Here is a 13,584-nt window from a genome sequence, read left to right as displayed (position 1 = left end):
TCATAAGAACGCTTCGAAAAAACCGCGAATGGTCGGACGAATATAGCTTCAATTTTAGGAGGATTTAAAAAAAAAAAAAACATTTGGCATGTGCAGTTCTACATTTCATTCTTTGTTGCAATCTTTCTGCCCATTTCTTTGCGCAGAAGTTTAGGCTGTTCGGCAAAAAGAAGTCTCAACCGGCGCAGCTCGACCCCAACTGCCCGCAGTGCAACCCACACCTGCTGGTCGCGCTGGAACAGCAGCAGCGGCGGCAGCAGCTGTACTTGCAGCAGCAACAGCAGCTGCAGTACCATCAGCATCTGCAGCAGCAGCGTCTGGCCAAGGCGGAGGCGAGCACTGCCCACAGACAAGGCGGCCGTGGCCCGGCTGTGGACGACAGTCCAGGGGCCATTGTCTCGGCCTACGAGGACGACGACGAGGACGACATCAAGGTGGCCTCTACGTCCCGCGACGGCGGCGCTCCGGGTCCCCTGGCGTGCAGCTGCCACCGGTGCGAGCAAGCGCGCTCCGAGAGGCAGCTCACCGTCGAGCTTCTGCCGATGGACACGCAGGTGCCGCTGCAGAACATGATGCAGGACGCTGCCGTCTTGTGCGCCTTGCTTTAGGACAGTCCTCCCACCGCGCCACGGACCCTTCCGCGTTCACCGTTACCCGTGTGCCACTTGTCTGTGCTGTGTAATCCTACTCGTGTTTGTATACGCGTTTTGTGTACGAGTAATGCCACGAACGAGTGGCTTCAAGGTACCGCTGTTGAAACAGTCTCGCTCTCTTAAAGCGTAGCAGCGGCTTAGGTCGGGCAAGCCATTTATACATTACGGACTTGTGCCGATTCCTGTTTCCTTGAACTACAACGCCATTTGGGTTCGATAACCCGAATGACGAGAAACATGGGTGGGAACATGCGCGCCATACGTTGGATTTGTTGACCGTCACGAGTGGGAGAGGGGGGTGTGGAAGTGCATTTTCTCTACTTTATGTTTCATTAGGGTATAAATTGACGCTAGAAAGAGGCTTTTCAGCAGAGCGAGTGCAGTGAGCACAGCTATACTCACAAGCACGAGAAAGGAAAACGCTTAGCCTGGGCCTTCGCAAAAAAAAGGAGTAAGGAAAAATGCGAGAGAGAAAGGAAACCTAGAGATCTATGAAGTTTCCATTGTGGTACAATTGGAACAAAAACTGACGCTGAATTCGTTTTTCCTTCTCCTCCCGTGTTGTCCAGCATGGTCTCGCGTTTCAGATCCTGGGGACTTCGGTCACAAGCGAGAATGCTGTTCCTAAGCTCCCCAAGTGGAAGCATGCGGCAAAATCTCTCCAACCGCGGTGCAGGGAGTATAGCTGGGCCGCACACGAGCTTTGCCTCAGATCGATAGAGGTGCTTGGGAGACAAGCTTTGGCTTGCCGCTCTGTACTTCCGGCGGATTTGTTACAAGCTTAATGGAGGTATTGCATTAGCAGAGGAAATCTATTTGCCGTATCAAAGAGCCTGTCCTTAGTGATTCTTTTGTTAGTGTTTAGGCGCTGTATTTAGGAAGCTTAAACGGAAGTGGGAAAAACGGGATACTTGCCGCGTGTAAATATTTTCCAAAATGCTGTTCGCAACTGGATTTTGTCTTTATTTTCTTTTTGAAGGCGTTAAATTCCACTGTAAAGGGGTTTCACATAAGGGGTGGGCGTTTGTAACTATACATGTGTTATGCAGTGAAGCTCTTGAACTGGTCATGGTTATGATGGATCACAGGAGTGGCAGGAGGGTCATTCCAGTCCTTGGGTGTTCATACAAAAAGCAAGGAAAGATGGGCTGACCGAAAGGGTTGAAGGAGGATGTACGGTCTTGTCATGGTTGAGGCGGCAGAAGGGGCGAAGGGGTGGTAAAATAAGAGGGCTGCGAGGGTATTCTTGACAGAATTTGTGAAACAGGGAGAGGCGGGTGATTTTGCTTCCCTATAGATATGGTTGGGAAGTTGGTGTTTTACGTTGAGTAGCACTGGGTATACATTAGCAATTGGAGAAAACGAAAACGCGCCGCAGGGTTTTGAACTGTTTCTAATAAGTTGATGTGATTAGCTTGGTAGAGGTCTAAGACAACACATGCAAACTCGAGCTTGGTCCGAACGAAGGTACAGTGTATATCTTAGTAGTTTTGTGGGAGGATGCGCTAAGCGAAAATTGCGAGTACATGGTTAGCCGAATTGGTAAGTTTATGCGAGTAGTCTATGAAAGATGAAAGATGAGTACGTGAAAGTGGTTACGGAGCTAATTTCGGGGTTGAAGAGGGTGTATTGTAATTCTGGATAGGGTAACATTGCCTGCGATGAATGGAGACAAGAGATAATTTCCTTGTGTTTGAAAACATTACGCGCTTTTTTTTTTGCACCAGGTATCGATGTGATGTAGCTCGGATTGAAGAGCGACAACAGCGGTCATGTTGTTAATAGGGCGGTAAACTAAGCAGTGATTTCCGTACAAGCGGATGTTAGAAGATACGCTAGTGGGAAGATCGTTAATGTAAATTAAGAATAGAAGGGTACAGAAGATTGTGCTTTGTTGCTTGCCTTAGATAACGGGGTGTAAATGAGAGGAGCAATCATTAGGAAAAACGAGCTGATGACGGTTGGTTAAAAAGTCACGTGTCCAATCAAGAACAAGCAGGCTGAGGAACATGCATGAAAGCTGGAGAAGTAGACAATTTGGGGCCTTTTATAGAAAGCTTTATCGAAGGCTTGAGCTCTTGTCGGTTATAAAAAGGGTTAGCTGAGTGTCACATGGCAGTCACTTACGAGTACCTTGCGGGTTATGATGAAAGAAGTTGACAGCTAGAAGAATTTTCACTATGTAGAAAGAAATTACGTGGTTCATTAATTTTGAACAGACGCTTGTGAGGAATATGGATCGGTTGTTGTTGGGAGAAAACGAATCATCATTTTTTTTCGGACAGGTATGACCTTGCCCGCCTTCTGGTCATGTGGAAAGACATGCGATGAAAGTGAACGCTGAAAAATATTCTACAAAATGACACTAGTTCTACGTTTAGCACTTCTAAATACCTTGTAATTATTTGCATCAATGGCAGCTAAAAGTTACCTTCAATGAATCAATTAGTTGGCAATGCCGCAAGCGTCCAATGTTATTTCAGACATGAATAAGTGGTCGGAGGAAGAAATACAAGGACGGAAATTTCCGGGCTGTAATATCAATACAGAGCAAAACGCAGAGTTGACAGCATTCGGGACTTCCGGTTAAGGGATAGGAACATTATGGACATCATGTAACGACAATGTACAGGATTTGAGGCTAATCGTTTTACTAAGCAGTTTAGGGTTTGTTAGTATATTGTGTAAGGTCTAAGCGGTAAATGAATGTCTAGTTTTATTAGGGAGAGGCTCTAAACCTTTTTTTGTGCTGCAGTACTTTCCTCATGCGCTTGGTGTACTTAACCGCTTGGCCGACAGGAACTGTAGCTTCTTCTTATTGAAACATCCAGCGTTGAAAAGTGCTTTTGCGAATGACTGAGTATACAAGAAGGACATTACAGAAGGCAAGAAAGCTGAGCAGCTGATGTGTGGGACTAACGAAGTCTAAATGTGCATACTGCTTAATACAAGGCTTTCGCTTGCGAAGCATCTGAGTAACAAACTGCAGTGCTAATTAGATTAAATGTATTGTGAGTTTGAAGCAAAAGAGCTTAAATGCTGCTTAGTCATGATATGTATTTCGTTGAGATTATCATCCACAGCGTTCATGCTTTTCCTGATGAGATTGGTTTAATTTATGGGTGTTTAAGGTCCCAAAGCTCCGGTCCTGGAGCTCCTGAAGGGCTCCGGAACTGTCGACGACTTGAGGTCCTCTAACGTGCACTGACACCGCATGGTACACGGGCCTCTAGAATTTCGGCTGCATTGAAATTTGACCGCGCAACCGGGGTCGAACCCGCGTTTTTAGAGTCAATAGTCAAGCGCCATAATCACTGAGCCGCCGCGGCGGCCCGCTTTTCCTAATAACACTCTCGCATTAGTATTATAATCAGTAGTTTTTTCTTTTAAAGCGCTTTGCGTGGTCTATCGCGTTAGGCGGGAAATTGTCGGGCAGAGTGGAAGGCAAGAGATTAAAGACCTGGTATAGTGTTTCTGCATTTCGATACTGCACCAAGAATGATGAGGGTTTATGTCAAATGGGGAGTTCTTGGACTCACCAATCCACACCTACGGCATGATGCGACCGCTCTGGCTCGTGAAACGTATTAATAGCATTAAGAACTGATAATCCAAGAAACACAAGAAATCAGATATCCGAGAGAGAAGAGGGGATATGGTAGCTGTTAGCCGTTTGTTATCGTCCACCTCCAGTGTTTCCTACGTTGTGAACCAACAGCATCAAGGCGGTGGACACCAAACAAGTCTGTGACTCAGCCCCCCCCCCCCTTTTTTTTTGCTTGTCGCGAAGTACCGAGCTCTACTCTCAGGTTGACTCTCTAATAACGAGCTTTTGCTCTCTAATGTACTGAAAAGGCATAGGAACTAGGTCAATTTGTGTAAATGCAGTCTTTTTCAAGGTCTGCTGGAGTATTCAGACGCAATTTGAATAGGAACTAATAAGTTTGGTTAGTTTCAAGCGAAACACCGTTACATTATATCCACCAGTAGGAGCTCGGCCTGCCTAGAAGCTAGAGTGTTTTTATGAAGATGACTCTTTTTAAAGGTTGGCATTTTGAAGAACAACTGAGAATCGGTACGACTGCGTTCACACCAATTTATTTTCATTCTTTATTGGCTGTGTGGCGAACCAGAGTTTGGTCGTTTGAGACACCAATGGCTTTATTTGTCACATCCTCCAGAAGTAAATCCGCATATCTGGACAGGCATGCACATCCAGCAACTTTTGCTGTAATGGCGTCAACATTTAGACCAATGCACTCTGGCAGCAACAGAGGCCGGCGTCATAATGCGGGCGCTCTGTTCTCGCCACCACACACTGTACCTGACTCCTGACGCTTCAGGTCCCGAAACCTTTTTTTGGAAATGTAAACTTCGCGCTTTCTACAACCGGTGTCAAAACTCGCAGTAAGCACGGGTCTAGTCAGTGCACCACTTCACGTAAGGTCCATCGTAGAGCGCAGGCAAGAGAGTTAAAAAAAAACGGCGTGGTGCACGAGCTTCGTAGTAGACATCGGGAGCATGCATTGTTAAGAGAATTTGATGATCTGATGTAAGAGCTTGGAATTGATCTTCGAAAGGAGCCGGACAGGTATGCAGTATTGAGGAGATTAGTTTCTTAGATCGACCAGTTGTGTGTTCCGTAATTCAGACACATTGGTATACAGATATTGCGACTGTAACATGGTGGCAGCAACGAGTGACTTCGCGGTCACTAAATGTGTATTCACGCGCCGTTGAGCATACCCCACCGAATCGCAGAAAATAGGTCAGATTCCGTAAGAGGACCGAGCTCTCGAGTACTATCCCAGCTTCCTGAATCCATAGTGGAATGGAATGCGGACTCCTTGCTACAAGTATGCCATGTGCATTCTCTGCACAAAAAGTGCACAGTCTTCCCGCCCTGAACTATACTAACACCTTGTGTGGAAACAATGCAGTGCGTGGTGTGAATATGCATTCAGGCCGCGAAACTAATAGAGGTCGTTCAACTTGCGATTAAGAACAAGTTACTAGTTCCAATGGACTGCGAAAGTATTGTCTGTTTTAAGGCATACTAAGGTGCACTTCATTTAGCGCTGTTGCAAAAGCACTGTAAGAGGCACGAGTGCATCTGTCGATGCGAATATAGTATAATTGTTTTAGTTACTGAGGATGATTAAAAAAGATGCTGAAAAAAAACAATGTGACATTTATTAAGCGCAGGGCACCGCCAGACTGAATGAAACATGACCATACATGATCACACGTATGGCTTTGGTACAGACTAGAGGGATGCGCAAGGCGTGCTGCGAGAATTGCGACCAGTAGATTTACCTTTGCTTTGACGAATATAAGCGCCAGCTTCCTACCCCGCATGAATTTTCACATTATTATCGCTGTTATTATGATTATTCGCCATTTTATTACTGCTACACCTTCGTGTTCTTGTAGTCAAGCCCCCATGGTTGTTCCTGGGTAAACGGATATTTACTGATAAATTCGCTTGCGTGCGTTGTCTCGCTGTTCACGGGGAATGACTTTTCGTGCAAATGACATTTATTTCGAATTTCCTTATGTCCGTGTGTTAGAAGCGTTGTGATTGTGTCCTTTGCGTCACCTGCATCGCTCGGTATCGCCACACATAGCTTTGTTTTCTCTACTTGTTACCCTTGAAACAATTCATAGGTTCTTAGGCTGAGTTTCGACGCGTTAAAATAACTTGGTCTACATAAAATCGTTCTTTTGCTTTGGTATGCGTTTGTCCCCTGCCACCAGAACAGTGACTTGGTGGTGTTCCAGGGGTGAGAAAAATAAAAGCTGTTTGATTATTTTTCGTGGTCAGTGTGTGGCTGTTATGTGTACTGCATTTAAGACTAGAAAGGCACACTATGGGCACTGAAGAAAGCACGTGCGCTGTCAGCGCTACGCCTGTCTAGCCGTGTAAGGTAACATTATATAGGTGTAAAAAGACGGGGGGGGGGAGGCAGTTATTGTCGGCGAAACCGCTATAGAAGCGGCTGCTCAATATGCTACGCTCAAGCAGTATTAGCTGCGATATGAAATACCTTAACAAAACGGGCACTCACATGCCGTACAACGTCGTGCATGGCTGCGCCTGCAGTGCTACGGTCCACGTTCGAAGCTGGCGTCGCATTCTTTGCGCCGGCACAGATGGAAGGAAGGTGTGAAAGAAATAGCGTCAGACGCTGAAGTTAAACGGCATGGGAAAACCGCAAGTCCTAGATAAAAATGCCGGCAAAGTAAGTCTTTAAAGCTTGGGGGCAATTTAAACAACACATAAGAGGTAATGCGACAGCATTAAAGAGTCAACCTTCTTCCACGACGGCGAACGGATGTTTGGACGGCCCGGCTTAGGCTTAGTCGACGGTCCAGGAGTCTCCGCAGGTACCGCGCCAGTCACGGTCCCGCTTGCAGAAGACCCTGGTTTTATTACTGTTTTGTAGGTGAAAGAAGCAGCTTCGTTAGGGTCCTGTTCTGTAGCACTCTATAACACCGCCTCTCTAGACTTAGAGCTGCTTGCGACCACTGGCCGCGCCGCCACGCTGCCTTTATATGCATCTTTTTCCCGCTGAATCTGGTCTAGCTCGGATTTTCCCGCAATATTAAATTTAGGGTTCCTAAATCTTGTTGGTCCTTCAAATCTGGTACCATTTTCCAACCATATTCAATTATGGGGCGGGAGAACTTGGGTACAAATTTTGGAGTCAGGGAATTTTCTGAGATCCGCCGGGTTTTGGTGCGACGACAGCTTTAATGCTTCCTCATTAAAAGAGCGTTGGGGTGAGCCTGATGGCGTGACATTCTCGAATCGGCTGCGCTATTTACCCTTTGCAAAAACCTGGAAGCCAGCTTCTCTGCGCAGCAAAAAAAAATGTTGACAGTGGCGACGTAGCCTGTTCCAGGAGCCTGAACTAGGCGCAGCGCTGTAGACTTCTAGAGCCACAATAACGTGGCATGCCCTGCCCGCATGCATTAACCATGGATTACAGACGCGACGGAGAGATCAGGTACAGTTGTGCCAATTTGCTCGTTGGCATTTGTATGACGGGAGGATTGTGATAGAAACTTCCACCGCTGCAGCCAACATCTGTCCATTGCACGGGTAGAGCTGCGATGGCCAAGGAACTTCAGCGCGATAGCGTTAGAGTGCACGTTCGGCGGCAACTTCGGCGATGTGAGAACGAAATTACGTGGGCGGCAATGTTTTGGTGTGGAAACGAAATTATCATTGGTTTACGATGGTGTGACGTCCCAACGACATAACCCATAGCGGGTAACTCAAATACCCTACAACGATCAGAAAGTACAACAGTGGTAACATCACTACACATGTCCTCATTGGTCTACAGGGCCGTGGCGTCGTTCCACCATCATTGCGCAGTACACTCGAAGAAAAAAAAAGCAATTGCACTGGAAAGCTTTCGAGCCGGGGCTCGAACCCCTGCGCCTTTTCTTGAGAGCCATGGAAATGCTTAGATTGAGGGCGATAAAAGGAGGTCTTGTACGAGAGCCTCGCACCGTAGAATACGCTTAGCGGCGGGCAGCAACTTGTTATGACGAAATAACTTCACCAATTTTCATCGCCAATTAACAGAACACATGCATCCGAGCAACCGAACTGCCTAGGGAGCCGTAGTGACTCCGACACGCGGACCGCCGGGACTACGAGCTCATGGAGCACGCCGCAGCGCCCAGATATAGCGCGGTGGATACCCGCATATCAAACCGCCTAGGATGCGTACGTTGCGCCCGCCCGATAGGCAGAACAGCCATAAGGCACTATCATCAGCTAGACTTCCGGAACTCTTAAATCAGATTCCTGTACTTTAGGGCAGCTTCTACATGGTCGACGTTAATCCGCGGACCACCACGGGTTGGGACACCGATATAAAACAAGCTCTCCAGATAGCTATCTACAAGGTGGAAGCCTATTTTGCGCAGACCTGCACGCCTCGAATTCCCTTGCGAAATAAGGTTTCTGTCTGTCTTCCGGATAAAGGTCTTGAAGGCACCCTACAGAAAACGGAGCTCCTACTTTTAAGATGGCAGGCTCCAGACCGCCGAAAAAGAGGGGGAATCCCCAGGATCGAGCTCTGTTCGCTTGAAAAACTGATACCAGAAGTTCACACGCTCCGCGTCCTCGACACCTAATTAATAAAAAGAAAATAACCTTGAAACAATACGGCTTCTGCACTCCAGGGTAAAGCCGATCATGTGACTCCACTCCCGTATCACAAACAGGTAGATAGGCATGAAGGAGTATCACCTCTTCCGCCTCGTACAGGCGTTCGTTATCAGCCCTATCGTTTCCGTCACCCCCTAACTAAATTTGAAGAGGGGAAAGCGGGATCAAATAAACAGCTTGAACCAACGTGTTTACAAGAAGGCCGCCTACCTCCAAAACGGTGCACCAACCGATCGCTTCCTGCCGCTCAGCTTGCACAATACATTGGAGGAGCTTACTGCGGCTATACCTAGAGGATCATTACGAGGGCCTATCACCAACTGTTGCAGGCATGGAGATCCCTTCCCGGGCCGACATCCCATACAAGGGAATTGTTGCACCGAAGGTGAACGTGCCACATACACATCGCAAACAGATGCAGGTATACGCCATTCATCCGAACATGCATTCCACCCATCACAAAGTTCGACGCGCTAATCTAGCCGAGGCTCTTGATCAGCGCTTTCTCGAGGACGAAGACGTGCTCTACGTAGGCGCCGCAGAATATAATACCTCATCAGCATCAACGAGCCTACACCCTGCACGCAGTCGATCGCTTCGGCGTTCTGCAGGCCAGGCCATCAGATTCATGCATCTTTGGCGCAAAGCAGCGAAGGAGGCAGCTATTGCACTTGCCATAGCTTCATCCCCTCACAACGACCGCAAATACGTCCTCGGCGACTGCAAGGCAGCACTACGTAAGTTTTAAAATGTAGCATCTCTCCCCTGGTGTACCGAATTTTTACATCCTATCGCAGTTCATATTACTCCCACATCATCTGGACGCGGGCGCATTCCTCCCTGTTTGGAAATGAGGCAGCTCAGCGCGCAGCCCGAGGCTTCGCGAACCAGACGGCGGTCCTCGCTCTGAGCAGTCCTCACCGTTCCCCTCTTGAGATACGCCCCTCTCGGTTAAGGGATCACAGTTACATATACCACGCAGTCAATACCAACTTTAAAGCTGTCCGGACTCTCCGGACCCCACGGCCCATAAATCCCTCAAGAAAAGCCAAAAGGTAACCTGGCGGTTACTGCAAACCAGCATCTATGTCAATCCCACATGCATGACGCATCTCTACTATGAAGTATATAGCGACTAAAGTAAGTCTTGCTGCGACAGAGCAAGCCTAAGTAATATAATATGGGCTTGTCCTAAGCGCCTGCCGCCAACGTGAAATCATTAATAATGAAGAGCAGTGAGAGGCCGCGCTGCTGGGTCCTTAGCCTGGATCCAAAGTCAGGATCATCGGCTGGGCACAGGAGGGAGTGGGGTCTCAAAGGCTGTTCTAGTTCTGACCTCCTCGCAGGGACTTCCACACGGATCCCCGCATCCAGGTCGTGCAGCCTCTAACGGCCAAGAAGCCTCGTACCACTCACCCAACACCCTTTGAGATGAAACTCAATAAAGTTTTACCACCACCACGGCCATCAGGGGTGTCCTGATGCATAGTTTTCCAACGGTCTGTAAAGTTAAGCTCTACTGCAGAAAAAAGAGTAGAAACAAAAACGCAAGCCAGGCACACCAAGAAAAAAAATGAAGCTGAAATCCAAGAGAAAAAAATACATTTACGATTATGGTGTAAACTGCAGGACTAGCATGAACGTTGTCAACTCGGCCTCCCGTCTAGGCGCCGCGCATGACGGGTGTTCAGAAGCGTTTGCGGGCATCTTACAGTCGCGAGTCTCACCTGAAGAAGACGGAGTCAGCCCGACACACGAATACGCGGCACCACTCCCCCCTCCTAGAGTAGCCCTGGCTGTGCATTCCCCTCAGCGCTACTTGGCGTCATTTCCCTTACTTTGCGCTCGGCTCTTGATGACGAGGACGCAAGTTGAATACCGGACCGCGGCGGCCGCGTTTTGTTGAAGGGGGGATCACGGTAATCATCACCAGGCGGTTTAAATTATTCGGGAGCCCTCCACCTCGGCCATTTTTCTACTCTTTCTTCATTTTATCCCTTCTGCATATCTTCCCCCAAGGCGGCGCTCATCTACCGAGCCGGAGTACCCGGGGTAATTACCCTTTCCTCTAACTTATAGAGTTGGCTTGTGTCTTTCTCACCCACCTGCAGCACGGGCTGTGTTCCGTTTCCGGAACTGAAAACGGGAAAGTGCATGCGAAAATCGGTTATTGAATTTCTATGACATTCTATAATGGAGTTGAACAAAGGACCTGTACATTCTGAGTGGACCACAACTTGTTCCCTGAATAGGCAATAAAGAAACTGTCGCTTTATAGTCAGTCCAAGCGTAAATGAGCGGTCGCAGGGATGAACTTGCCGACGTTTGCATACCAACATGTAAGCTAGTGCTCCCATTTCTGCTAATGAGTGTTGTCATTATGATGGCGATAACGTTCGGGACGCAAACGCTGTGCTGCTCAATTCCTGTGGGCCCCTCTGCTGTAGGACAGGTCCAAATCCAACATCTGTCGCGTTGGTCGCAGCAGTATTGGAACAGGATTAATTCTTGTTAATGACAGAAGCGGTTTCAGGCTCTTTTATTACTGCTACGACCGACGCGTCAGATGTTGCATTTGGACCTGTTCTACGGCAGAGGTGTTAATGACAGGAACGGTTTCCCGTGTGCTGTGCGATGTCAGTGCAGGTTAAAGATCCCCGGGTGGTCGAAATTATTCTGGAGACCTCTACTATGGCACCTTTCCCATCTTTCAACCCCTTCTTTATCCCTTCCCTCACGACGCGCCTCAGGTGTCCGCCGAGATGTGAGACAAATACTGCGTCATTTCCTTCCCCCCAAAACCAATTTTAATTTTCAACAGTTTAAGCCTTTTGCACCTATTCTAGCTTTCATTCGACAAGATAAATTACCTTTTCCAAGGAGTACTCTCGGAGATAGGACTATAGTTGGCAAATGTGGATTCAACTTCGTACTTTACTGACCTAGTAGAAACAATTAGCATAGCCCGTACCTCTAACCGCTTATTGTGTAGCGCGCGTGGTTATTGCGTTTGCGTAGATCGCCTTGAGGGCGCAAGATGGCTCCACGTGCCGGCCAACTGAGCCAGCAGCGCACACGCTCGCCGCGGCGCCCTCTCGGACGAACCAGCACGTGGCACGACTAGCGACGCGCGGTGTTATGCTGAAACTCTCGAGTGTAAAGTGTACAATAGGCGATAAATATACTTCGCTCACAACGTCTGGACTCCAAAACATTTTTCGGCGGCACGTGACTGTTTGACATCGGGCATACGTTCGTAATGATAAAAGTCATTATGTTTGCGCCTGTACAGGAGGCGACATTGCGATCGCCTGACTAAAACCACTTCCCTTGTGGTCGGGAACAATTACTACTGGGGCTAGCAAACCCGGCTGCATCGTAAAAATATCCAGGCGCCTCCAGGAGGACAAGAGCCGAGAGCGAAATGACAATTTCAAGTCTGCTCCCACACTGGCGATTGCCTTATTAACAATGGCAGGACGGGAGAAAGGGCTTTGTCCTTCCCCTGGGAGGTGGTTACTGCAGGCCAATTATACCGGAGTCTGCAACACGCGCATGGCAGACTGGCGCCACAAGGAGAAGCGGCCGTTAAGAAGCGTTGATGCCGGAATTCTGACAACAAAAGACTCAGTCTTTCATTCAAAGGGTGTACAGCGCCCTTCGGAGCGATGCGAAGTGTTAAATTAAACGATTTATCCAGACGTGATCAGCGGGAGGAGAACAAAACGCCCAAAAAGCTGCGGAGAGGGAGGAGGTACCCGAGGACATTGCACGAAAACGGCTGGAGTCGGACGACTTCAACTGACGGCCCTATTGAACGACATAGAAAAAGCGGCTTTCGTCAACATGGGGAGTTATAGAAGACAATAAAGTGAATTTAGAGCAAAAAATGGGAGGCAAGAAGCAAAACAGACAACAGCAACGCAACAACTGTGGCTTTATTGCAGACAAAGCAATATATAAGAAAAGTTACAAACGCAAAAAAGCAAGAAAAAAAATGTAGGGCGCTTAAGCTTCGCCTTTTAAGAGTTGAACGCGACAGCGTGTTTCAGCGCTGCCAGGGAGTCCACGGAGTGCCATCGCCCGTTCGGCGAGATGCCTTGCCCGTTGGGAACACCTTTTCAATTTTTTCAATTGTTTCAATTAATTACTTGATCAACTACACAATTTTTTCTTAATTACCATCATAAAGCATTGGGTTCTTTGTGCTGAGGATTTTGGCGCCTTTGAAATCAATTTTTTTCATTTTTTTTCGGCTTTCATTTGTTCAGTTAATAAATTAATTACAATTATTTCATTAACTCTACGCCTATCACTCACCAATCAATCATCAATCACTAGAGCCAGAAGCTATCATGATACGATTTTTTTTTCACGCAGTCCCCGAATATTTCCGACACCTGCTGCCACTACTACTAAGCCGACGCCTTTCCGACCGAACGAGCGGCGTACGCTGTCGTGTAATAAGAAATTTCTGGAGTAAAGCTTCAGTTAGTTGCGCTCGGGTTATCTGTTGTTCCTTCTTGTCTCCCATCAGTGTGCTAAATTCATTTCAACGAAAAACCAACTAGCCAAACCGTGCGCTCAGCGAAGAGAACCTTATAAAAGAACTACGAGAAAGGGCAGAATGGGGCTTCAGAGTAACGCAAGATGTGAAAATGCAGCGGCGAATGCCCCTCAAAGAAGAACCACAGGAAATGGCGTCGATCAAGACATGGGCCTTTGTAGACAGCCTCTCTTTAA

General features: G+C 47.7%; 1 protein-coding gene across 1 annotated transcript in view; it reads left to right on the top strand.

Moving 5' to 3' along the window:
• LOC144094332 (uncharacterized) overlaps positions 1-6,465 on the top strand; it is a 326,344-nt gene extending 319,879 nt beyond the window's left edge. Inside the window, exon 3 of the mRNA XM_077628298.1 lies at positions 147-6,465. Coding sequence (XP_077484424.1) covers positions 147-608 — 462 coding nt within the window. The 3' untranslated portion in view covers positions 609-6,465. The remainder of the gene's footprint in view (positions 1-146) is intronic.
• Positions 6,466-13,584: the final 7,119 nt, after the last annotated feature.

This window comes from Amblyomma americanum, chromosome 6, assembly GCF_052857255.1.
Source record: "Amblyomma americanum isolate KBUSLIRL-KWMA chromosome 6, ASM5285725v1, whole genome shotgun sequence".
In the NCBI taxonomy this organism is placed as follows: Eukaryota; Metazoa; Arthropoda; class Arachnida; order Ixodida; family Ixodidae; genus Amblyomma; species Amblyomma americanum.
This window is presented reverse-complemented; position numbering and strand designations above follow the sequence as displayed.